General features: G+C 33.3%; 1 protein-coding gene across 1 annotated transcript in view; it reads left to right on the forward strand.

Moving 5' to 3' along the window:
* Window positions 1-26,824, forward strand: part of LOC126880251 (nuclear receptor-binding protein homolog) — an 842,193-nt gene that overhangs the window by 689,348 nt on the left and 126,021 nt on the right. Inside the window, exon 7 of the mRNA XM_050644017.1 lies at window positions 10,520-10,706. Coding sequence (XP_050499974.1) covers window positions 10,520-10,706 — 187 coding nt within the window. The remainder of the gene's footprint in view (window positions 1-10,519; window positions 10,707-26,824) is intronic.

Consider the following 26,824-nt stretch of genomic DNA (forward strand, 5'->3'; position numbering starts at 1 on the left):
AATATTTATTGGTTTTTTCAGGATTTGAAAAAAATGAACATAATACCGTGGTAATATTTTCCAAATCTGTCTTTGTCTTACAACGCACTCAACGGAATATAATATTGTCAGCATATATTGTCAGTCAGACACTGACAATCAGTGACAATTTTAAATATTTGACATTGCATCGGGAATATTTTGAGAAATTGATTAAATATTATTGATAAATAGTGTATTTGATAAATAATTGATTAAGACGTGAACTTAATAAAGAGTTATTTATTGTGTATTATTTGTGGAAGATCCAAGCAGAGAATACATCAGATATATCCTGTGATCCAAGTATTTTGTTGTTAGAGATGTTCAAAATTGTAAGCGTTCCAAAATAACAACATATTATTAAAAAATCACTTTAACACTTTTCCTCTTTTCTCGATTGATTATTAGTTTTTGTTGTACAAATAAATTATTACAATCACTGAAAACATAGTTAGTGAAAAAATTATCACATTTATTAACTGAATTAATAATTTGCAATTATAAAAATAACAGTTATCCAAGAACATTCAAAAGCCATCTCTTTAAATTAATTATGACATTTTCAAGTAGAATGACATTCTAGTAATGTTTACATATCCACACCAGTGTGAATTTTACTACACGTAATTTGCCGTGTAAAGACAGAAAAAGTAGGGATACACGTAAAATATTTGCGAATTATGTACCCATAGCCTTAACATAACGGGAATTCCAGTTCCCATCCCATTTGGCGTTATACTTAGAAGAGACTGACAATTTCAGCCACAGATGTTTTCCAATAATTCTTCTATAAAACTGCTTCGGTTTCAGCTTTATAGAGAAGAGGCGGGGCAATTACATGACTTTAGTCTGAATGACTGAAGATTTTAGCTTTTTAGACTAAAACGTGAGGAAATTGTCTAAGAAGCTGGATATTTTAGCCTTATAGAAAAGAGGGCGGAGACATTAAATTTCATTAGTCTAAGAAGCGCTTCTTAGCTAAGTGGCTGGTTTCTTAGCTAAAAGGCTGATTCTCTAAGAAACTACGACAGATATATATGGAGCTTGAAATTTTTGTCGCGGTTTATTGAATGTAAATGGTCGATCTGTTTAAGGAAAATTTTGTTGAAAGTTAGATCTTGGTCTTGGATTATGATTATTCTGAAAATTTGGCCTTGTTTGCCTACGTGAAGAATTATTTTCATTTAAATAAATTTGAAAATCATTGGTTTAAATACTTAAGGCAGAGTTTAGATTATCTGGATTTTTCGTGCGCATAAAAGTGCCAAGTGATTCTTTGAGACCACGTAATAATACTCGGAGGGTTGAGATAAAATTTGCTTCCTTAAGTCTATCCAGAATTTCTGATATCCGAGGTAACGGATATGCGTCTTTTTCTGATAGTTCGTTGACTTTTCTAAAGTCAATGCAAAATCTGTTTTTCTAACTAGTAAAATCGGTGAACTCCAACCACTTGCGGAGGGTTCGATGGTTCCTTCTTTCAACATCTTGTCCACTTCTTGGTTGATTATCTGCATCATTGCAGGATTGTGCCGTCTATACAACTGTTTGACGGGATCGCACCTTTTCTTCAAATTTATTTCGTGCTTTATTAAGTTGGTGGGCCCTGTTAACTTCTCGAATTCCCTAAGTTCTTTTCTTAGGAACCTTTCTAGCTCTGTATTTTGAGTGGAGTCTTTTAAAGTGTTACATGTTTCTTCTTGATGTTGTTCGTACTGTTTGGACGTATCCCTATCGAACTTAAGTTTGATCGAATGTTCCCTGAGGAATTCCACTTCTAGTATTGCATCTTCCGTTAACCCTGGCATCACTATGAATGTTTGTCGTGTTTGTAAGTTCGCAGTAAGATCGATCTTGCAGTCAATTGTCAACTTCTGGTTAAGCTCCATTGAATATCCGTTTGCTAGTCTTGTTCTTCCGCTATAGCTATCTAGAGAGTATTTGAATATCTCCGCTATTCTATCTCCGGTGTAATTTTTAATGGTCCCTGTGTCAATTAAAGCTTTGTAGGATCTTTGCCCGATTTTCAGTGATAGGAACAGTCGCATTTCGTTGCTTGCTTGTGTAACGGCGAGAACGAACGGAGTCGAATCTTGCTCCTCAGACTGGGACGACTCCTTGTTTCTCCAGTCTGTTATTTGTTTTCCTGATGTCTGAAACAGCAGTCACTGCTGTAGACCCCTTCTTTGCCGTATCGCGAACAAAACTTTTTCCATGGGTTTTTACAATTCTTACGGAAGTGACCAGGCATCTTGCATCTAAAGCATGTCCTTTTGGCATCGTATTCTGTAGGGTCTGTACGTCTCCAATTCCCGCGAAAATTTTGATTTGCTCGGGTCCTTTCGTCTTCTAAAGTTTCGTATTCTTGGGCTAAATCTTGCAATTCCGATAAATTTTCGAAGTCCCGGCTGCGAGAATAAAGCTTATATTCTGGCAGTATATTTTTATATATCCTTTCGAGTTCTTGGTTTCTTGAAAATGATCCTTCTCGTCTGAATAATGTTTGAATATCCGTGACATATCTATCCACGCGGATTCCTTTGCTTCCTGTTTCTGATTTGCTCCTCTAGTTATAGCGAATACTCTCTGGGATAGAAAGGATTTTTTTAATTCTTCGCTGAAGTCCGTCCATGAATTCCAATTTCTGTTGTTGTTTCGGTACCATAACAATGCACGGTCTCCTAACAATTCTGGTAAGGCTTTTAGCAGATTTTAACTAGGCTTAACTCGTCTATTCTCTCTATGAATTCTACCGCATCCGAATGTTTCTTGTGTGTATTCCACTTCCGTAATTGATTTAGCAAATTTGATTGCCTCATTTGTTTTGTCATTATAATTGTCTTCTGATTATCGAAATTTCTTGGGTCAGTGTATCTGATTCAGCTTCCTTGGAAGTATTGATTTTTGGGATTGTTCCTGTCGCTTCCCCGCGATCTTTATACAAGGTTCTGAGTCTTAATCTTAATTCGTCCACGGTTTCTTTGGAATCTAATTCGCATTTTTCGGCTTCGCGCTGTAATTCCTCTTTGGAAAGACGATTTATCCATGACGTACCTGTCGTGGCACCTGTTACTGAGTCTTTATTTGTCGGCTTTTTTGGTATTTTCCGGGCGTCGAATTACGACGTTTACTTGAGTATTTTCTAACTTTTGCTCGGGCGCCAATTTGTGACGGGTAGTTCTTTCAAGAAGACAGACTCAGTAAAACACAGGTTAAAACAAAATAAATATATTCAATGTAATTATGTACAGATAAAAAAAATAAAAACAAAGTACAATTCTCTTTTTTTCGCCCCGTTGCAGCGAAGTCCTCCCCCGGATAGACGTGTGCAAAAGAAAAGCAAAATTAATAACAAAACGAAATTTCCTTACACCTCGCCGCATTTTATTACATTATTTATTACATTAAAATATATAAATTTATCGGGAGCTCGTTCACTTCACTTGCTACGATTAATTATGATCTGCGAATTACTTCACCCCGGTACACCTCGCTGCTCAAGTCGGCCTACCTAACTTTGCGAGATCGCGTCAGTACTGCGTCTCGCTACTCAGGCCGACCTGCCCCGCTCATTTCGCTTGGCTGGTAGTGGAGCCCAGAGCTGTCGCTTCAAGACTGGAGAATCTCCGTTCGCTGGCCTACTTAAGTATCCCTCTGCCTGTACTGTTTCGGAGAAGTGGAAATAAGTGGGGCATCTGCGCGGATTGTGGAACTAGTACGGTTCTAGTGTTGGTGCGTGTTCGCGGGCGTATCATTACAATTGTAATGACGAGGGTTTAATTATTGTTAAATTTCAAAAAAAAGCAGGGAGCGACTTTATTTTCCTCATAAGTCAGTCAGTTCTTATGCAAAAAACTTTTATCAGAGCTCATTTGAAAGGTGTTTTAATGAGCTTTAAAAGATGCCTCTTAAGTTTTCCCAAAACATTGCACCACATTCGAGTTATTTGAGATTGAATGTTCTCCCTTTCGAGGTTCTTCGAAAATAACCACCCTTTAAAGAGCAATAACTTGGGTTAACGTAGGTCTTTCTGACGCGAGTCTCTTTCTTTTTTTTATAACCTACAATTTCGTTCTTAATGATTTTTTCTCTAAAATTAAATTTTTTAAATGTATTCATGAAAAGCGGTTATAAAACTTGAGTTTTTTCAATGAAAAATGCATATAGTCGGTTCGCTAAACTCAGACACAACTGGCTAGTGATTTTAGTAAGTAATTTTGCCAATTTGGTAAAATTGGCAAAAGAAATAATTACTAAATAGTTAATAATTATGAAATTGTTAGTAATTTTGCCAATTTTGGCAAAATTGGCCAAAACAAAAAAATTACCTACTAAAATCACTAGCCAGTTGTGTCTGAGTTTAGCGAACCGAGTATAGTTTCAATCGCTAATAACTTGGAAAGTATCAATTTTGCAAAAAAAAATATAGAACAACATTTACTCAATCCACCACCACATAAAGAACCCAGTACCCTCTGCTCTATCACATATACAGGCAAGATATCAACAAAAATAGCCAGATACATAAAAAGAAAGGAATAACACCAGCTTTCAGAACTAAGAACAACTTAAGCAAATACATTAAGAACAATAAGAGCAGAAAGAGAAAGCAACTACAGAGTGGTGCTTACAAACTGCCTTGTGGTGACTGTCCGAAAATTTACATCAGTCAAACTGGCAGAACTTTTGACAAACGGATAGCAGAACACAAAAGGGCTTAAAACAATAGAAAAACAGACTCTTCTACATACGCACTTCACCTTCTAGATCATAATCATTCTTTTAATGAACAGTTTCAAATTCTTCATATTCAAAATAAAGGCCTTAAGCTATCTTTATTAGAATCTATGGAAATTAATAAATTGAAAAACACAGATATAATTCTGAATGACCAACTTGAGACAAACAATTTCCCACTCCTAAACCTCTTCAGGTAAGGACTTTAAAATGCAAACACATAGTAAAATAAATCACTTGAGAAAGACACTCTGCCGAAACAGCTGTAGTCATATAGTTTTTTAATAAATTTTGTGGAAGTATCGAAAACAAACGTTTTCAGTGTTTTATTGTTAGATAGAATGAACTACCAACAAGTAACGGCCGAATCCATCTATTAGTTATAACATTGTATAACTGGCATTATAATATATGGTAAGACTCTATGTTCTATACCGCAGATCAATACTCCCCTCGGTAAAGTAGTCCCTGTAAAGGTATAGCAAACAGTTCCAGTTGGGAGAAATATAACCACCTCTTCACTTTGGCGGCCCTGTTGAGATATCTCATCCATTTTTTGCTTAATTCTTCTATTAAATCGTTAAATAGGCATTCTTCATTTCTATATAACTCAATTAATTGAAGTATCTTTTCATTGGTCCATTCCATATTGCAAAATTATGTGTTCACGGCTACACAATAAACAACCTTCGAAAACTAATTTTTGTAAATAATAAATTAAATCAGTACTTGTCAACGAATCCGTTCGCTACCGTCTATCCAATGTCCACATTCTTGAAGAACGATTTACTTTGATGATTCGCTAAGTTACCGACATCGCGCATCGGTTGGAACATGTGCGAATGCGAACAAATTCGTTCGGTCGTGCTCGATTCGATGTATAAATACAATAATTGTTGTTCCAACTCGATACAAAACCGTTCTGGGCCTAGATTCCGTGCACTGTAGATATCTACATGTCGCTTTCTATCGATATTTGAATATCAAAATATTTGAATTTTTAGCTTTAATTGAATTATTTTCTAGTTTTGCTAGGTTATACTCTAATTAATAAACCAGCGCAAAACTAGAAAATAATTCAATTAAAGCTAAAAATTCATATATTTTGATATTCAAATATCGATAGAAAGCGACATGTAGATATCTACAGTGCACGGAATCTAGGCCCTGAACGGTTACGAATATGCACAGTATCGAAAAATGTGTTACTGCTCATAATTATTCGTTATTGCGCATGCGCGTAACGATTCAAGAACGGGTTTGTCTCTAGTTGAAACAAACCTGTTAACGAACGAATTTATTCGTTAGTTCGTGTTCGCTTTGATTTAAATGCACCTTTGGCGTGTTACAACATAATTTAGACCTATTGAGAGCGTCAGGTTCTCTGTTGCGTTCAATTGACTTTTTCATACATTTTTGATAGATCCAAACGTCAAACATTATTTAATTTTTTTTTTATATATACTGCATTGTTACAATCTACTCTAAACACAAAGTAATAAGTAAATAGTCTGAAAGTAAATTAACGTGAATTAGGTACCATCCAGTGACGGTTCTCTAAGTATTATTCTTTATTGTAGTAGGTCGTCTGGCCATATTCTCTTCAGTCTTCTTTCAGCAAGTGGTTGGGTGAATAAATTATTTATCAAGTCGTTGGTGTGGTCAGTGGTGCGATTTTGATATTTTATTGAACGATTTTGTATTAAGTCCTTGATTAGTGGGATGTCCAGATCATTGTGGAGTGTCTGGTTGGATACATACCATGGAGCTTTACGGAGAATTTTGGATTGGAATGTTTGGAGTATCTTCGTATTTTAAGGTTTACTGCAGCCCCATAGTTCTATTCCGTAAGACCAAACTGGTATAAGTATAGCTTTGTACAGAAGCAGTTTATTTTCAAGAGATAATTGAGACTTCTTGTTAAATAGCCAGTTCATATTTTTTAGTTTAAGATTTAATTGTTTACGTTTAATTTTAACGTGCGTTTTCCATATAAGTTTTTCATCCAGATGCAATCCCAAGTATTTGACAACTGGCTTGATGGGAATCGGAGTATTATTTATAGAAACTTGAGGGCATGTAGATTTTCTGGTTGTAAAAGTAATTTGTACTGATTTGCTGGCAATAACATTTATTTTCCATCGCTTGAGCCAGTTTTGTAATTGGTCTAAATGATTTTGAACTTTTTGTGATGCTACATTTACCAGGTTTCGGAATCATAGTAACTTGAGCTAATTTCCATTGTATTGGAAAATAGTGAAGACGTAGTATGCTGTTGTATATTACTGTTAATAAAACCACTGCTTTTCTCGGTAGCTTCTGAAGTAATTCTCCTGTTATCAAATCAAAAAATAACAATAAAAAAAATAATAAAAAAACAAATTAACAATATAAAAAAAATGCAACAAAAAATACAAAAAAAAATAAAAATTTACAAAAAAAAATGAACAACCAAAACAGAGTATTATTTAGATAATAATTGTAGATAATAATGTTAGTTTGTTATGTATTTAGAGTTAGAAATACAAAAAAATTCCTCTGATTGAAAAATCAAATTTGTTTGTTTTTAAAATAACAAAATGTCTGGCTAATTGGCTCGGCCAAGGCCATCAAATTCACTCAAAAAAAAACATTAGGGTCGACATCGACTGCTAAGATTCCCGTATCATCGGCAAAAGTAGCTAATAAGGTATCATTTCTGGTTGGAACGTCGGCTGTAAATATCAGATAGAGAAATAGGCCGAGAACGCTACCCTGTGGTACTCCAGATTGGATGATGTGGTAATTTGAGAAGTTGTCTTCAATTTTGACTTGGAAATATCGGTCAGTCAGATACGATTTTAGAATAAAGTATAGTTGGTCTGTCATGTGTAATTTTAGTTTATAGAGGAGACCTTGATGCCATACCCTATCAAATGCCTGTTGTATATCGAGAAACACTCCAGCGCAAAACTTTTTTTCTTCAAGAGTTGTTTTAATTATATTTACTATTCTGTGGCATTGTTGTATGGTTGAGTGTTCACGTCTAAATCCGAATTGGTGTTGTGGTATAATTTCGTTTATGGGGACAACTTGCTCGATTTTATGTAATAGTAGCAGTTCTAATACTTTCGACATTATTGGGAGTAGGCTTATCGGGCGATATGAATTTGCTTGTGTTGCGGGTGTACCAGGTTTCGGAATCATAGTAACTTGAGCTAATTTTCATTGTATTGGAAAATAGCGAAGACGTAGTATGCTGTTGTATATTACTGTTAATAACACCACTGCTTTTCTCGGTAGCTTCTGAAGTAATTCTCCTGTTATCAAATCATAGCCAGGAGCTTTCTGAGGATTTAGCATTTTTATTTGTTGTCGAACCTCTGTCGGAGTAAATGTTGTCAGAGGAAGAGATAGTTGACATGGATTTTCGAGGTACTTTTTTATATCGTCATCTTCATCGTCATTGTTTTCTGGTGCTGAGAATACAGTTGCAAGGTGCTCTGCAAATACGGTGGTTTTTTCTTCATTTGTGCGGGCCCAGGTCATATCTGTTTTTCTTAAAGGTGAATTTGTTATTGTCGGCCGTTTAAATTTTTTGTAGCTTTCCATATAGAGTGGTCTTCACGTGAGAGGTTCGAAACATAAAACTGGAAGGAGTCGTTTTTTTCCTCATGTAGTGCTCTATTTAGTCTATGACTTATCCTATTAAGGTACGTTTTTAATGATGTTTAATGATGGCTGCTTGGATTTTTTCCGTGATGTAAGGTTGGACTGCATAGTGTTTAATTTTTGATTTAATAATAACGGCAGAACCTGCATGTGCTCCTCCGTCTGGATGGTTTGCGTAGTACACAGTATAGTAAGGTATCTTAGTAACCGTTCTTTCTGTGGCATGGCTTTCAGATATTAAGAGAATGTCTATATTATTCATTTTTAAAAATAGTGATATTTCTAGTATATGGTTTGAAATGCCATTAGCATTCCACGACGCAATTCGTAACGACTTTGTCATTATTTTGTTACTTTGTTAATGACTGTGGTTAACATGGTTAAAATCATGCTATTTTGGTTTAAGAGTTGAGACAACATATTTTTGAATTCGTTTAGGAAATTTGATAGTTGATCTGCTAATTCATTGTTATTTTTGTTGTCTTCATTTGTGTTTCCAATGACAGCATCTCTATAACTCATCCTGTTGAAATTATGGCTATGATGTTGGGTAGGTATATTTACATTGGGAGTATTGACAGGATTTTGAGTGGTGATTTGTTTTGATTTGTCATTGTATCTGGCATTTAGTAGTTCACGATAAACAGAATATCCTCTATAATTAGAAGGATGGTTTCCGTTGCAATGAGTGCAAATTGCGGGCGTGTTTTTTGGTTTCTTGCAATCCTTTGTGTTGTGTGATCCAGCGCATTTTACGCAATTATATGGTTTTGCACAGTACGCTTTAGTGTGGCCAAATTCTTGGCATCGTGTACATTGTGGTATATTTCTTTTAATTCTCGGTGGTTCCACCCGTATTTTACAATGTTGTATATACTGCAGTTCAAATATTTCCTTATTGTTCGTTTGAGGCTCGAGGTCGACAAAAAATAAAGGCAATGGTTCACGGCTCAATCTGTGTCTGACATTTGTAACGTTCCTTACGTTATGACCCTTTTTCTGGATATCCGCTATTATTTCATCTATCGGAAAGGAATGATGTAGGTCTCGAATAACTGCCCTGTAGGCTCTCTCTTCCTTAGGTTGATATGTATGGTGGACGATGTTTTCTTCTCGTAAGTGGTGTATTAGTTTTCTGTAGGATTCAGGTGTCTTTGGGAAAATTTTTATTGTATTGTTTGTTAAGGCTTTAGTATAGTAAGTCTCTTTTTGTACTGCTTGCGCTAAACTATCTATCATTTTGCTATAGTTATTCACGCCATATATAAAAATTGGAGGGGGGTTTGAGTTTGGTGGGCTTTTATTCGTATCAGTTACAGAGGTTTCCTGTGGAAGTGACTGGAACCTATTTGAGGGTGTAATTGGATGTTCATTTTCTTTTGAAGTTGGACTTTTAAACCTTCTTCTTTTTGTTCTGATTGTTTGCCATGGGTTTTTTTAGATTTTGAGACTCTTCATGTTCTTCATCTGACATCAAATCATCTTCACTCTGCGTTTCTGTATTGTTTTTAAAGTTTAAGTTGGTCTGTTGCGTAACTGTTGGCTGTATTTGATATTGTTCTTGACAATTATTATCAACAGGTATCATTTGGATTACTATTGGTCGATTTGAGCATGATGATGGAGCTTGAGTATCTATTTGACTTACTTGGTAGTACGGATGCATTAGGTTTGTAGTCTCGTTCTGCATTACAGTTGGACACTGCTGTGTAGCATACCGAAAACCATTTGATCCTGGTCCGTTCCCTGTTGGAAGTATTTTCACAACTTAGAACTCACTTCTCTTTTACTTTGAACTTATCTTATTTAATGAAAGCAAAACACAGATATTAATTACTCGTTTCTTATCGTTGGATAATAGGAAACAAATATAATCACAGAAAACCTTTCTTTTCTTTCGAAAAATATTAAAATTTAATATATTTCGGGAGAATCGTTAATTTCTGTTTTGACAGAATTGTCATATATGTTTAACATTATTTAATTAAAAATGTAATTTTCATTACACCAATAATTGTAACTAAATTCCATATAAAATTAAATACTTAAATTAGACGTGCCACAAGAAAATAGTTTCAGAACCTTGTTAAATATTTATATTTTTTTACAGAAATGGCATCTACCCATTGACGGCGTTTGGTACCAAGCAGCCCCCTCCATCCCGTTCGAGGGCGATATCACCGGAAGTGACAGAATCCGTAAAATCTGTTACCCCTGAACCAACTGATGTAGAAACTAGGAAAATTGTTAATATGATGTGTGATGTTAAATCCAAAGAAGAAAGCTGTGATTTATTGGTATGGTAGTAAATTTTATTTCATAAATGTATTGTAATTTACTGATGAATCGGTCTTATTAAATTAGTAACACATGCGATTGTAGTCGCGAAACTGTAGCTAAATATGTGCTTCTTGTGCTACTGTTATTGGTAGATATTGATTCCTGATCCATTACGACCAACATGTAGGTACCTACTTCAATATTTATATTTTTACTTTCTTGAAATTGCCCGGCAATGTCCAAAGCTATTCTTTCAAACTGACTTCAAACATTGTATTGCCTCAGAGGAGCCTTTATTTTTTTTCTTTTCTTTACACAATTTTTAGTAGGCGTTATTTACACATGATCTTAGTAGGCGTCCACTAGTCGTTGACTACCGTTGTTCTTAGCACTGCTGAATCAGCGTTCCTGTCCTAACTCCGGCCAGATGCTCAATCTTAAAATAGTATTTTTGAAGCCGTTCAATCTATCTGGCTATCTGACTTAATGATAGGTTCGCATTAAAACACTTCCTTCTGGCTTTTCCTTAATGGAACCTATTTTCCATTATCGACGGCCACTCCTTCTTTCCTGACTATATGACCTAGCTAGGTAATTGACTTTACTTTAAAATAACTGCCACATCTTGGAATTTAACATCAATTGTGCAACTTTAAGTCGACAAAAAGCATCTTCTAAATTTTTCAGATGGTCGTCAAGCAAGACAATTATGTCGTCTAAATACACCAGTCACGTTTTCTAAGATAACCCTCTCAACACATTTTCAATAAGCCACTCACACGTCGGAGGAGTATTACATAGTCTAAATGCCATAACGGTGAATTGCCACAATCTAGAGCAGTGTTTCCCAATCTTTTTTGTGCCATGTCCCCCCTTAGGGTAAGCACAGAACAAGTAAGTCGCGGTGGAGGTGTAGGTCGCGGTAGATGCTACTAGTTAAGTCGCGGTCGATGTCGACAGCACATAGCAAGGAGGTCACCTGCGCTGTCAGTCGAGCTAGAACCACTATCAATTGGCTGTAAATAATAAGATCCTCCTTCATGTTTCAAAAATTTATTGAATTTAATTACTTTAGAAATTCAAAACTAAACTGAATACAAAAAAGGGATTATATAAAAAGTATCATCTCAGATCATCCTTGTAGGCCGCGCAGTAGACATCTATATAAAAAAAACTCATTTTATTTTCGAAGGCATCGATGTAAACCTCCTAGATGGCATCGCGCTAAACCTCCATCGCGACTTACCTGCTCTGTTCGCTTACGTTCATTACAATGTGTTTGTTTTACATGGATGTCGACATCGACCGCGACCGACACATACAGCTCCACCGCGACTTACTTGTTCTGTGCTTAGCCTTAGCCTTCTAAATGTCTTATGCACCCACCTATCATCATCATCATCATCATTTGGCTCTACAACTCTATGTGAGTCTTGGCCGCGTTTACTATTTCCCTCCATTGTTGTCGGTCTTGAGCAGCTATCTCCCATTGCTGTACTCCCATTTTGCGTAGATCACTGGCTACTGCGTCCTTCCATCTCTTTCTTGGGCGACCAACTGACCTTTTTCCATCGGGCCTTTCCCAGAATGGCACCCACCTATGTAAATATAATTTTTAATATTAAAAAATTTAATTGTTCAAGGATTTTTCTATATTAATAATTTATTATTTTAATTCAGTACGATTCTTGTACTTGATGCTTGCTCCGCAGAGATTCCATAAGGCAAAGCGCCCATTGAGGTGGAATGTCCGTGGCCCGTGGCGTGGTATTGACTATTAGAGATGCTCCGACCAGCTAGTTTGATATAGCAGTTGCTTTTTCATTTTTCATTATTCAACGTTTTCAAGATGATATGAGAAAAGCAAAATCATATTTGTTTGTTTTGTTTCAAAAAGCATTGTTGTTGGTATTTAATGTGAACATATAAATAATAATTGTTGCTAAAATAATACATCTAAGTACGGACGTTTTTTGAAATGACAAAAAATATAACAAAATACATGGTGGTTGTAATATTTCTATGACCGTAGTATTTATTTAAATTTACTGTTTTAACTGGGAATAAGTCACAATATTAGTTAGAAATTGAATTGGAAACTGGAAAGGATTGGAATTTGGAGGTGAAATTAAACCTTCACTTCTGAAATCGTTTCAAATGAAATGTATAGCAATGCATTGCACTTTCCTAATAGACATCAAGTAGAATAGTACTGAAAAGTACGTGAGTAGTGTAGGACATACAGTTTTCGAAAGTTTTGTTTTCACCCAATTTTGAAAAAATGTGTCAGTCCGTAAACTAACTCCTCCGTCATTATACCAGGTAGAATGACACATGAGGTGTCGAATGAAAGCTTATAATCCAAGGTGAACCAAACTAAAGGTGAAAAATTTGAGGTAGGGATAGATCTTACAACCCATTCCGCGATGTTGCCAAATGTTTAATCAGGATCGGAATCCTAAACGCGGCAGATTTAAAAACATGTCATTACACGTTCTAAAATTATTCAATATTTTGTCTATAATGTCCATATTTTCATATTTATTGAATAATCCATTGAATTACTACATCCTAACACTTGCCTATTTTAATATCTTCTTCCTAAAAGTGAATAAAATGTATTTTTTCAAACTCGATAATTAATTACATTAGAAATAGAGGTATAAAATATAAGTACACATACAGAAGAGGATCTAAATTATGGAATAAATTCATTTTCTCTAAAATGGATGACTTTAGAGAAAAATCCCGAAATAGGTCGATTTTGATTTTTAAATTATAATTTTTTGCCATATATTTCATACTAGTGACGTCATCCATCTGAGCGTGGTGACGGAATCGATGATTTTTTTAAATGGGAATAGGGGTCATGTGGCACTTCATTTGAAAGGGTGTTCAATTCTCTATACAGTAATATAAACATGAATATCATTATTTATACAGGGTGGCCAAAATAATCATTTTTGTATTAAATTAATTGACGAAAAAAGAAGAATGTATGCAATTTATTTAACTCAAAATACATGTTTATTTGGCAAATAAACATTGCTTTTCGCTTAAATTAAATGTTCAAACTGCCAAGAGGTATGTGGGAGGCTGTTTGTGATTTAATTTAAGCGAAAAGAAATGTTTATTTGTGAAATAAACATTTTTTTCTATTTACTGACAGCCGTACAATGTATTTTGGCTTAAATAAATTACATAAATTCACATTCTTCTTTTTGTGTCAATTAATTTAATTCAAATATTATTTTTTGCTAAGTATATACCAGGAATAAGCCAAATTATTGAATTTACTGAAGTTAAGATGTTAGATAACCTTATAAATTTTTTTTGTGTTAAGCTTGTCATACAAGTAGAGCTATAATATAATATATCTCATATCACTCACTACAGTAATGAGTGAGGCTGCATACACGGAACTATAATGTATATTATGGTTCCGTTTATGCAGGCTCACTCATTACTAGAGTGAGCGATATGAGATATAATATATGTATATCTATTATAGTATATATAGTATACCTCCTGGTCAGTAACAAGCTTTATGGTGAAAAAGAAGGATCATTAATATACATGTATCATTTTTTAATTTTTTATTTAATTGTCCTTTGTATAATTTAATTTGTAAATTTAATAAATCAATGAATTTTGTGTCTCTCTTCTGTCCTTTCATTTTCTCTGGCACGCTTGTGTTGTACCCTTTCCTCCTCTTTTTCTATCTGAAGCAATTGAGCTATGTTGAGTATTAGCGTTGTTCTTTCTTGTAATACATTCTCTAGTTTATTATTGGTAGCTTACTTCTGGAACTAGCTTTTTTTATTTTAAGAACGCAGGATTCCATCTTCTAGCTAGATGTTTGTCATATCTGTAACTAATTTTTTTATTTAGAAAAGTGAAAGGTATCTATTAACAAATCAATGCCTCATAAGCCAATCAGTGTAAGTCAATAAGTGCTTAAAATGAGATACTAAGATGTTTCTGACAATAGTTGCTGACAAATACAGTCGGAAGAATGAAAGAATAGGGCTTTTCATCGATTGTCATTTGTTTCGAGCTTCTGTCATGTGTCACATAATATTATTATATCTACATCATACGTCTTTGGTTTGTGTTATTGTATATGTTACAGTTCAAGTTGATTCTCAGTTAAAGTTGACTCCAACTAGTTGGAGTCAACTCCAACTGAAACGAGCAGTAAAAGTTGATTTTAAAAATTTAAATCAACTTTTACTAGTTGGAGTTGACTCTTCCTGGATCGATTCAGTAAATGTTGATTATACGAGAATCTCAAGTACATTTTTGATGAGTGTGCGTTTCTTTGTTTTGGCCGTTTCAACTATTTATTAGTATAGTCCGTAACGTCGCCCCCGTTAGGTAAATTATTCTGATTCGATTTTTTGTACAAACTTACTCAAAGAAATACATCCGTATAACAATCCTTATAACAAATACACAGGGTGTCACGCGGTACCGCGGTCGAAAAATTGTTTAACCAATTTCAGTAAAGTCAGTCAGTAAAGACTCTTTATCGAACGAGTCTGATATTACGAGAAGAGGAACAGACGCGTTCGATAAAGAGTATTGAGGTGGTGCGTACAAAATTGTATCGTTAATCATAAAAAACATTAACACTTACTTACAACTTTGAGGAAATTTTTTTAATTTTAGACGAAATAAAAAATTCGTATGACAGTAATGACAGTAATGACAGATGACTTTTGCATGATGGCCGGTTTTGATGTTTAATCGATAGTTATCAATATTGTATACCTACCTAATTACTAAATCTGTAAAGTTTTGATTTATTTTGTATGAATATAATTGCGAAACACTACAGAATTTTACTTTTTGACATAAATTTTATTAATAATACGATAAATTTTGTACAATATTTTTAATAATTAAAGTAAATAAATTTTAATTTCACTCAAATAAATAATCGATTGCTGCCATTGACCACTTACATTCAATCTCGGTTAATTTGATTAATTATCGCGGCAGGTAAAGTAACATTCTTCTTTCAATACAACAAAGTGTTACTTTACTGCCGAAAATGAGGGCAAATGAGTACAATAATGAATGATTTTAGTGAAGTTTGGCGATAAACAATGATTTTAAACAAATTCGCAAAAATACATAGTTTTTTCACTTTGTACAAATTTTTTTTAGATCCGTTGGGCCTTTTTTTCTCTAAAATTGACTGTTGTCGAGTTATTAGTGACTTAAAATTTGAAAAACGCCAAAATAACCATTTTGTGTGTGTGGAGAGAAAGAGATGGCATTAGACAAAGCGTCTTTTTGCCACAGAATTTTGTTATAGATATGTTTAAATTTTTATCTTAGAATCATTTATAAACTTGATTAAGATATTAAATATAGATTTGTCAGAATAAGATAAAAGATTGCTGATGCTAACTGGAAGGCTAATGTTAAGGTTAATTAAACCTAAATATAAGTTTTGAGTCTGATCCCTATGATTAAGACAATCCAAGAATACATGGTTCAGATCCCCGATGGACTCATAGTTACACGGACAGAAGGGAGTTTCATAGATTCCAATCCTATGTAGATGCTCTGGAAAAAGGCCATGGTTAAGTTTTAGCCGGGTTATTAATGAGGAATGTACTTTGTTATAATTGTAGTTAAAATGAGGTATACATTTGGGTAATAATGGGTGAATAGAAAAGTAATGATTTCTTGATGTCTGCTGAACATCTTCGTATTTGGACCTCCATCTTTCCCTGCCAACACTTCTGATAACAGAAAATAGGTCTTTGAAGTTGAAAATGTTTGTGATTTCTGGTATCTCGGATGTATTTTTTGCCATTCCGTCCACTATTTCGTTTCCAACCACTCCGCTATGTCCTTTAACCCACAGTAAAGTAACTGTTTTTTTAGTGGATTTTAGATTATGTAATGTTTTTTTGATATCAAGAATACTGGAGTTTTGGAAATTATCTAATGGATGGCTACAAATAGCTTGTAGTACTGCCTGAGAGTCTGAGACTACTACAACGTTCTCGCAATAATTAGAAGCACACCAAGTTAGTGCTTTCTGTATGGCAGCAGCCTCGGCTGTAAAAATAGAACAGCAATCCGGAATTCGGTATTTTTCTGCATAATTGTTGTTTGAAACAAAAAATGCGAAACCAGTACTTTCATCTGTTTTTGATCCATCTGTATAAATTACTGTTAAATTTTTCCCTAATTTGTTTAGTATGGATTTAAATATAAGATTTGTTAAAGTTGGCAAGTCTGAATAAGATGGCATTATAATGGTTGGTTTGTCTATCAGAACTTCAAAGTCATGTTCGAAAATAGGAAATTTTGGTAGCTGTGAAATATAAGGTTGGTAAAGATAAACCATTTTCAAGGTTTAATAACTCGGTTAAAGATAATTATTGTGAAAGTCGAGCGAGCGGCCGTGGAGTAACGGCATAATCGCTGGCCTCATACGCCAGCGCACGTGGGTTCGAGCCCTGCTAAAGACAAACCATTTTCATTTTCAATAATGACACTGGCCCACCCTGGGCTAGTGTACATCGACACTAGTTACTTGAAACAGGGTTAAAGATGTAATTGGCACCGGAACTGTCCGAAAGGCAAAAATGCCATACGATGTTATATATTTTGAAAGTCAGAAACTAAAAAAATCACAAGATTAAAGCTACCTCTATAAGATCCTGAAGAAATTTTTGTCATTATTTCATTAATAAGATATTATTTTTAATTACCAACAATATTGTATTGAGGCGCCGTCAATGTGAGTGCGAGTGAGATTCACCATTGGATAGCTGGAATGGTGCATCTCTTTAGCACTCACCATTGACGGCCGCCTAATGCGCACTTAGCGCTCATTGTTAATAATTAAAGATAAAGCTTAGTAATAAAATAGTGACAAAAATTTCTGCTGGATCTTGTAGAGGGGGCTATAAACTTTGATTTGGTCACTCTCTGACTTTCATAATAATGGATTTTAACCGACTTATTAAGCCTTGAAAATGGCTATTTTCGCATTTTTTCAAATTTTAAATCGCGTATAACTCGACAACAATCAATTTTAGAGAAAAATCACAAAATACCTTTTTTTGCTCAGAATAACCCAAATGATCTAAAAAAAATTGTTCGAAGTGAAAAAATTATTTTTGTGAATTTGTCTAAAAAAATTGTTTAAAAAACAATTTATCGATCAAGGTACTGCCCGGCACCCAGTAGATTTGTTATAAGGACCTCTTTTTGAGTAAGTTTGCGCAAAAAATTCGAATCGGAGTAATTTACCTAACGGGGGCGACGATACAGCCTAGACTAATTTGAACATATTCAGTAACATTTAATTTCTAGAATCGGCTGTTTGTGTGAATCAGAATCAACTTTTACTAAACGGCATTGGGAAGAGTATACTTTTCCTAGTTGGAGTCTACTTTTACTAGTAAATGTTGAATATAAATCTTCATTTTATATTTATAATCAACTTTTACTGAAACCAGCCGTTAGAGTTGACTCCAACTAGTTGGAGTCAACTCCAACTGGATAATCAACTTGAACTGTAACATATATACCAATAACGTATGTTGTAGATATATTAATATTTGATGACACATGATAGAAGCTCGAAATAAATGACTGTGAATGAAAAGCCCTATACGCTGTGAGCTCGTACGTAGAGGGGATATTTACAAATTCACGACCGCCAGTAGTGGCAAGTCTGTAAACGTTTACCGGAAATTTGGCATAAATGTCAAAGTGATTAATTTAAAATTAAAAGTAAAAACATTAATTATAAAAAATATTAGTTGGTCAAAGCTGTGGTAGGTATATATTTTTACCTTAAATATACTTACGTTTTAAATACTGAATTTATGTTTTTTTAATGTTCCGTAATATCGTTGATTGAAATAAACGGTAATCTTAGCGCCATCTACACGATAATTGTGTAAGTATCCGAAGTAAGAAATTCATATTTTATCAATAGAACGTCAAAATGATTAGCAAAATCTTAAAAAAATCGAGTACAATTTATTTAATTTTTTGCATTGTAAATATTAAGCGATAACAATTAAATAATAAATTTAAAAATTACCGGTGAAAGTTGAATTAGTAATCCGCTAGGAGCGCCACCAGCGAAGCTCAGAGCCCATGAACGATCACATCAATCAGTCAATCACATATTTTGTATTTGCTGTTTTTTCCCATAAATAACAAACGAGAGAGATAGATTATTAGTAATCTGAATATGTGATTGATGTGATCGTTCATGGGTATTCTTTAATTTTTCCGACTGTAAACTGTCTTTATTTATCATAACATGGGTAAGTAACATATTCATAAATACAACAAGGAAATAATAATATTTCTATATATAATAATAAGTGTTATATCCCATAAGTCATTTTTAAGGAGAATGTGACTTACACCGTTTGACTTCTGAGGCATCCAAATATTAAAATTAGGTTTTATTCCTGTTATTGGGATTCTTCAATTTACCATGTACATTATCCAATCTTTAAAAATATTGTGTTTTGATATACATAGTTGGTTTTTAGCCCTAGTTTACTATTCAATATATCAGTTGGATGGATTATAAATCTGGAGAGTTTTGACAATGATTGATATGTCCATCTAGCCTAATTTTTCAGGAGAGAATTTGGAAACTTTGAATCATGTTTTGCCAACTCAAAAACGAAAAGTAATCAACATAAGAAATCAAGTAATATATCAAGTTCTGCACTACCTAATACAGTAGAACCCCGATTATCCGTCCTCCTCGGGACCGAAGGTGTATTGAAAAGCAGGGATAATCTGAACATGTATTTCTTATGTATAATACATATGTACATACACATACATATGTACCTACCATAAAAAGATAACAGAAAAAAATTAATATTTCATTATGAGTCTCTCTTTCGTCATATAGAGTTTCTGTCAAGTGATTTACGATGACGCTATTTTGATAAAACCTCAAAAATGCAACTTGGGTATGTAATAGAAAATCGGATAATCGGGGTTCTACTGTAAGTTAAAAGGGGAGGGGACATATCTTTTATACAAAAGATATGTGGGACAAAGGGGGTTTTACCTTCATCATACACATACCAAACTCTACCAACTTGAAGAAATGTTACTAAATAGCATATCAAGCAAATAATCTCATTCTGGCTAAAATCAGCCACAACATCAAGTTTTGCAATACCACTACAGAAATATAGTATTGAATTTAAATAAAAGTTTTCCCCACATTAACAAATTTTTACTACACATAATTATTATGTAAACAAAATTACCACTGCATCTGTTTCATTAGCTAGATTGTCTTTATTTAAACGTGTCTTTGTCTTTTATTTTACATACAAATCAACAGTTTTCTACTAACTTAAAATGGATTTTTCCTCTTGTTCAAGCTCTCCAGTAAATTTTTCAGCATAATCAATGTTTTCTTTCTAAGACAATATTGTTCTCTGATTAAAATATGGAAATGTATTTCTAAACCTTATGACTTTGTATACTTATTTTTTAAGTTGTAATTCTTTGATTTACTTACATTTTCTTCATGCCCTCTTCCAAAATGGAAATAAAAACGATAAAATCATCTTTGAATCTAATTATGTTAGGTTAGGAGCTGAAATTATAAAAATAAACACAAAAATCAGGTGTGTTCGGAATCCAAACTTACTTTTAAAGCTTATCTACTGGATAACTAACTGGAATATATTATATTATACAAGCAACTATCAAATTAGAAAAAATAGATTTGATTCACTTTAAGAACCTGTAAAGTAAAACAACATATTTTGACATGTTTTTAAATCTGCCGCGTTTCGATACTGCTTAAAAATTTGGCAACACAGCGGAATGGGTTGTAACATCTATCCGTACCTAAAAATTTGACCTAGAATTTCCGATTTTAGAAATGAAACCGGAAGTACTGTTTTAAAGTCGCCGGAGTAGTATAAGCGATATATTATTCCACGTGCCCTAGCAAGATGGGAACAAATATATACTTTTGGTTTTTATATCATTTCCGGTTAAAAAGTTCTAACCGGAAGTGCCATATTATAGACACAGAAATAGTACATGTGATATATTTGAAATTTGACCTCGGAGTTCCGGTTTTAGAGTTGCAATAGGAAGTACTGTTCGAAAGTCATTGAAATAGTATAAGATATATTATTCGACGTGCATTAGTAAGATGGGGACAAATATGTGGTTGTAATATTTATACAGGGTGTCTGCGTAACTTGGAACCATATGGGAAACTTTTTTAATATCAATTTTACCAAAAAAAGTCATTCTTTATAAAGTGCTCTGCATAGTCTAAAACCGAAGATGCAATCATCAGATATCAAATTTTGTCAACAGTATACGAGGTATGTCAAAAAATATTAATTTCGCTCAAGAGCAAACTACCTTTATATTTCAAAATATCAAAAAATTTTATTATGAAAAGTTATTTGTAATTAAAAACCATATTTAAATATGCAATAACAGCCTTCTACGTGAAAAAAAATTTCTGAGATTTTCCTAAATTACCGATTCCGAACATCATTTTTATTTATTAGACATGTAATAACTCTTTTATTAATAATTTTAGGAAAAAAACTTATTCTTCATAAAATTCTGTGCATGGTCTAAACCTCAAGATAAAACCATCAGTTTTCCAAGTTTGTTAATTTTATACGAGCTGTGTCAAATAATATGAATTTAGAAAGAATATAGAAAGAATTCTTTTTAAATTCATATTATTTGACACACCTCGTATAAAATTAACAAACTTGGATAACTGATGGTTGCATCTTGAGGTTTAGACCATGCACAGATTGTTATCTTATATATAAAAATCAATTGCTGTGCGTTAGTCTCGCTAAAACTCGAGAATGGCTGGACCGATTTGGCTAATTTTGATGTTGAATTTTTTGTGGAAGTTCAGGGAAGGTTTATACGGTTTTATATTGTCATTTTAGTAGCCACCAAAATTTTTACAGCTATATGTATAAAATGCTCTTTTTACAGTGTTTGTTGCCATACTCCCCCGAAACGACTTTACCGATTTTTATGAATTTTTGCAAGTATACTCGACCGGACCGGGAGTAGGTTATTATCTATATTTCATACCCGTGCGTCTTAAGGGGGGTTGCCCCCCTGATATTTATTTCTATTTTTTCGGAAAATCTCTTTTTTTTTAATTTTATATTATGTGGAACGTAAAGATACATACAACCCTAAAATTTCACTTTTCTATCACTAACTGTTATTTTTTAATGGCCATTTAAATATTTTACACCTATACAGGGTGTTTCATTAATAATTGTCCATATAGTAACTGGAGAAACCTTAGCACAAAATACGAAGATTTAACCTAAAACACTTAAATAAAATGTGGTTCCTTACTGAGTTACAGGGTGTTTATCTAAAAATTTAAAAACTATTTTTGCTCAGCATTTTAAAACTATTCGACGTATCCTTTTCATACTTGGCAGAAAGTGCGACTTCTAGACACTCTACTAAATAATGATAAACAAACGTTTCTAGCTACTACCAGAGGCGTGCGACAGGGGATGGTGAATGGTTGACCCTTCTCAAATTCTACGCCACTGGAAGAATTACTATTTTAGTGCCATTTTTAGATTCTCCAATACTTTCTACGTAAATAATATACTCTTCATTGGTAACGATAAAGTCATTAGTTTTCGAGATATTTGAAGTTAAATATGAAACGGCACAGTTATTTTGATTAATTTATGATATGATTCATAATGATTAAAATTTAAAAATTATTTGTACCCAGTACTTTAAAACTATTTGGCTTATCCTTATCATACTTGGCAGAAAGTGTAGGTACTGTACACCCTACTAAATTAAGATAAATAAACGTTTCTAGCTACTACCAGAGGCGTACGACAGGGGATAGTGGCTGGTTGACCCTTCTCAAATTCTACGCCACTGACAAAATTGCTATTTTAGTGTAATTTTTTGATTCTGCAATACTTTTTATGTAAATAATATACCCTTCACTCGTAACGATAAAATGATTATTTTTCGAGATATTTGAAATTAAAAATGAAGCGACACAATACATTAATCAAAATATCCGTGTCGTTTCATTTTTAACCTCAAAGATCTCGAAAACTAATGACTTTATCGTTACGAATGAAGAGTATATTATTTTCATAGAAAGTATTGGAGAATCCAAAAATTGAACTAAAATAGGAATTTCGCCAGTGGCGTAGAATTTGGAAAGGGTCAACCATTCACTTTCCCCCGTCGTACTCCTCTGGTAATAGCCATAAACGTTTGTTTAACATAATTTAGTAGTTTGTACAGTACCTATACTTCCTACCAAGTATGAAAAGGATAAGTAGAATAGTTTTAAAATGCTGAGCAAAAATAGTTTTTAAATTTTTAGATAAAACACCCTGTAACTCAGTAAGGAACCATTTATTTAAGTGTTTTAGGTTAAATCTTCGTATTTTGTGCTAAGGTTTCTCCAGTTACTATATGGACAATTATTAATGAAACACCCTGTATAAACAAAAGAAAGTCGTGACAGTTACCAACACATAACTCGAGAACGACTGAATAGATTTTTATGAAATTTTCCACGTATATTCGACCGGACCGAGAATAGGTTGTTGTGTATTTTTCATATTCGTACGTCTTAACGGGGGCTGTCCCCCTAATATATTTTTTTATTTTTTTGGTCAAACTGTTTTCTCTTAATTTTGTGTGATGTGGAAGGCAAAGTAAATACAACCCTAAATTTTCACTTTTCTATCTTCGACCGTTATTTTTTAATAGCCATCTAAAATTTTGCATCTTATATATAAAAATCAATTGCTGTGCGTTAGTCTCGCTAAAACTCGAGAATGGCTGGACCGATTTGGCTAATTTTGATGTTGAATTTTTTGTGGAAGTTCAGGGAAGGTTTATACGGTTTTATATTGTCATTTTAGTAGCCACCAAAATTTTTACAGCTATATGTATAAAATGCTCTTTTTACAGTGTTTGTTGCCATACTCCTCCGAAACGACTTTACCGATTTTTATGAATTTTTGCAAGTATACTCGACCGGACCGGGAGTAGGTTATTATCTATATTTCATACCCGTGCGTCTTAAGGGGGGTTGCCCCCCTGATATTTATTTCTATTTTTTTGGAAAATCTCTTTTTTTAAATTTTATATTATGTGGAACGTAAAGATACATACAACCCTAAAATTTCACTTTTCTATCACTAACTGTTATTTTTTAATGGCCATTTAAATATTTTACACCTATATAAAGAAAAGCAAGTCGTGACAGTTACCAACACATAACTCGAGAACGACTGAATAGATTTTTATGAAATTTTCCACGTATATTCGACCGGACCGAGAATAGGTTGTTGTGTATTTTTCATATTCGTAGGTCTTAACGGGGGCTGTCCCCCTAATATATTTTTTTATTTTTTTGGTCAAACTGTTTTCTCTTAATTTTGTGTGATGTGGAAGGCAAAGGTAAATACAACCCTAAATTTTCACTTTTCTATCTTCGACCGTTATTTTTTAATAGCCATCTAAAATTTTGCATCTTATATATAAAAATCAATTGCTGTGCGTTAGTCTCGCTAAAACTCGAGAATGGCTGGACCGATTTGGCTAATTTTGATGTTGAATTTTTTGTGGAAGTTCAGGGAAGGTTTATACGGTTTTATATTGTCATTTTAGTAGCCACCAAAATTTTTACAGCTATATGTATAAAATGCTCTTTTTACAGTGTTTGTTGCCATACTCCTCCGAAATGACTTTACCGATTTTTATGAATTTTTTCAAGTATACTCGAGTAGGTTATTATCTATATTTCATACCCGTGCTTCTTAAGGGGGGTTGTCCCCCTGATATTTATTTCTATTTTTTCGGAAAATCTCTTTTTTTAAATTTTATATTATGTGGAACGTAAAGATACATACAACCCTAAAATTTCACTTTTCTATCACTAACTGTTATTTTCAATGGCCATTTAAATATTTTACACCTATATAAACAAAAGAAAGTCGTGACAGTTACCAACATATAACTCGAGAACGACTGAATAGATTTTTATGAAATTTTCCACGTATATTCGACCGGACCGAGAATAGGTTGTTGTGTATTTTTCATGTTCGTACGTCTTAACGGGGGCTGTCCCCCTAATATATTTTTTTATTTTTTTGGTCAAACTGTTTTCTCCTAATTTTGTGTGATGTGGAAGGCAAAGGTAAATACAACCCTAAATTTTCACTTTTCTATCTTCGACCGATATTTTTTAATATGGCTGGACCGATTTGGCTAATTTTGATGTTGAATTTTTTGTGGAAGTTCAGGGAAGGTTTATACGGTTTTATATTGTCATTTTAGTAGCCACCAAAATTTTTACAGCTATATGTATAAAATGCTCTTTTTACAGTGTTTGTTGCCATACTCCTCCGAAACGACTTTACCGATTTTTATGAAGTTTGGCAGTTATGTTTGGTCTGACGGGGAGTAGGTTTATATCTATATTTCATACCTCTACGTCATAAGGGGGTTACGTATGACGTCATAACTCTCAGAATAATGACGTGAAAAATACTAAATTAAGTAGGTGTACTCCTTGCTATTCCGAACAGAACCGTACTAAAATTTTTTCTCTAGCTGAATCGGTGTCCAAAATACAATATCTTAAGCCGTAGAAATATTCTGAGAACAGGAGAAGAACGAGCAACAAATTTCATCGAAGAAAAGTCCAACTGTTTAACTTTTGGACTTAAATTGGGCAAAATATGAATTTCTTAATTTTTCGAAACTTTCAAAAAATATCTCTACCGAACTTTTCTGACGAACGGCAAGCAGGAGAAGTATTTTCGTTTATTTTATTTTATTTCATTTTATTAAATTTTAATTATTTTTATTAGATTCTGTTTATTATTTTTTTAAATTTCTTTATTATTTTTATTTAAGTTTATTCAGTTTTATTTATTTTTATTAACTTTTATTCAATTTTATGAAATTTTGTTTCATTTTATTTAATGATATTTAATTTTAATTTTATTTTATTTTGATTAATCAACACCTATATTGTTGGACAACCCCGAACCCAATTATAAATACAGGGTTGTTTTGAATGTAAATAAAATAAAGCTGTTATATTCATTATAAGATAAACAAATTTAAGATTGCAACTGTTGCACTGCAAGCTTTATTTTGTTACTTCTAACTAAACTTTATTACTTCAAACATCCTGTGTAATTCATTAAAAATAATAATAAAAACTCATTCACATCGAGCATTTTTTGTTTATTAATTACGAATTCCTTTTGTTTATTTTAAGTTTATTGTTTACAAAAGTTTGTTCTTATCTATTGAGGCAGTACGAAGTCTGCCGGGTCAGCTAGTGAAGAATAACTTTTTTTCCCAAAATTATTAACAAAAGAGTTATTACAGGTCTAATAAATAAAAATGATGTTCGGAATCAGTAATTTAGGAAAATCTCAGAAAGAGAAATGTGAAACGTAGGAGGATTTATACAAATACAATTGTTCAGAGCTGCAGCCAACAGAGTTAAGATTGCTGTGATGGTAGCCAACCTCCGATAGGAGACGATACTTCAAGAAGAAGAAGAACCGGATACTTTTGGTTTTCATATCATTCCCCGTTAAAAAGTTCTTAACCGAAGTACCATATCAAATTCGCAGAAATGGTACATGTGACAATTAATTGAAGTGTATTGAAAAGTCGAGTTTGAATCTTTAGTTCCGGTTTTGAAAATATTTCCGTTTAAACAATTATGACCGAAAGTTTATAGTCTAAGATACGATATAAGGTCGATTTGCACCGATCTGTTTAATGGATAAAAATTATTGGATATATAATTTAGCATGTTAACAATTACAAAAAACAAGGGTTGCCCGATCTAATCTTGTTCTAACTATAATTAATTAATAATTAAAAATTACATTTTTTTTGTAAATTCTAAAAAAAATTTCTCGACCCGGGTAGATATTATTTCAGATTTTTTAGGTCATTCTAAACAAAAAAGGTCTTTTGTAGTTTTTCTCTAAAGTTGACCGTTTTCTAGTTATCAACAATTTAAAACTGAAAAAAGAACGAAATATAACTATTTTCAATGCTCAAAAACATA

The sequence above is a fragment of the Diabrotica virgifera genome, chromosome 2 (assembly GCF_917563875.1).
Source record: "Diabrotica virgifera virgifera chromosome 2, PGI_DIABVI_V3a".
Classification (NCBI taxonomy): Eukaryota; Metazoa; Arthropoda; class Insecta; order Coleoptera; family Chrysomelidae; genus Diabrotica; species Diabrotica virgifera.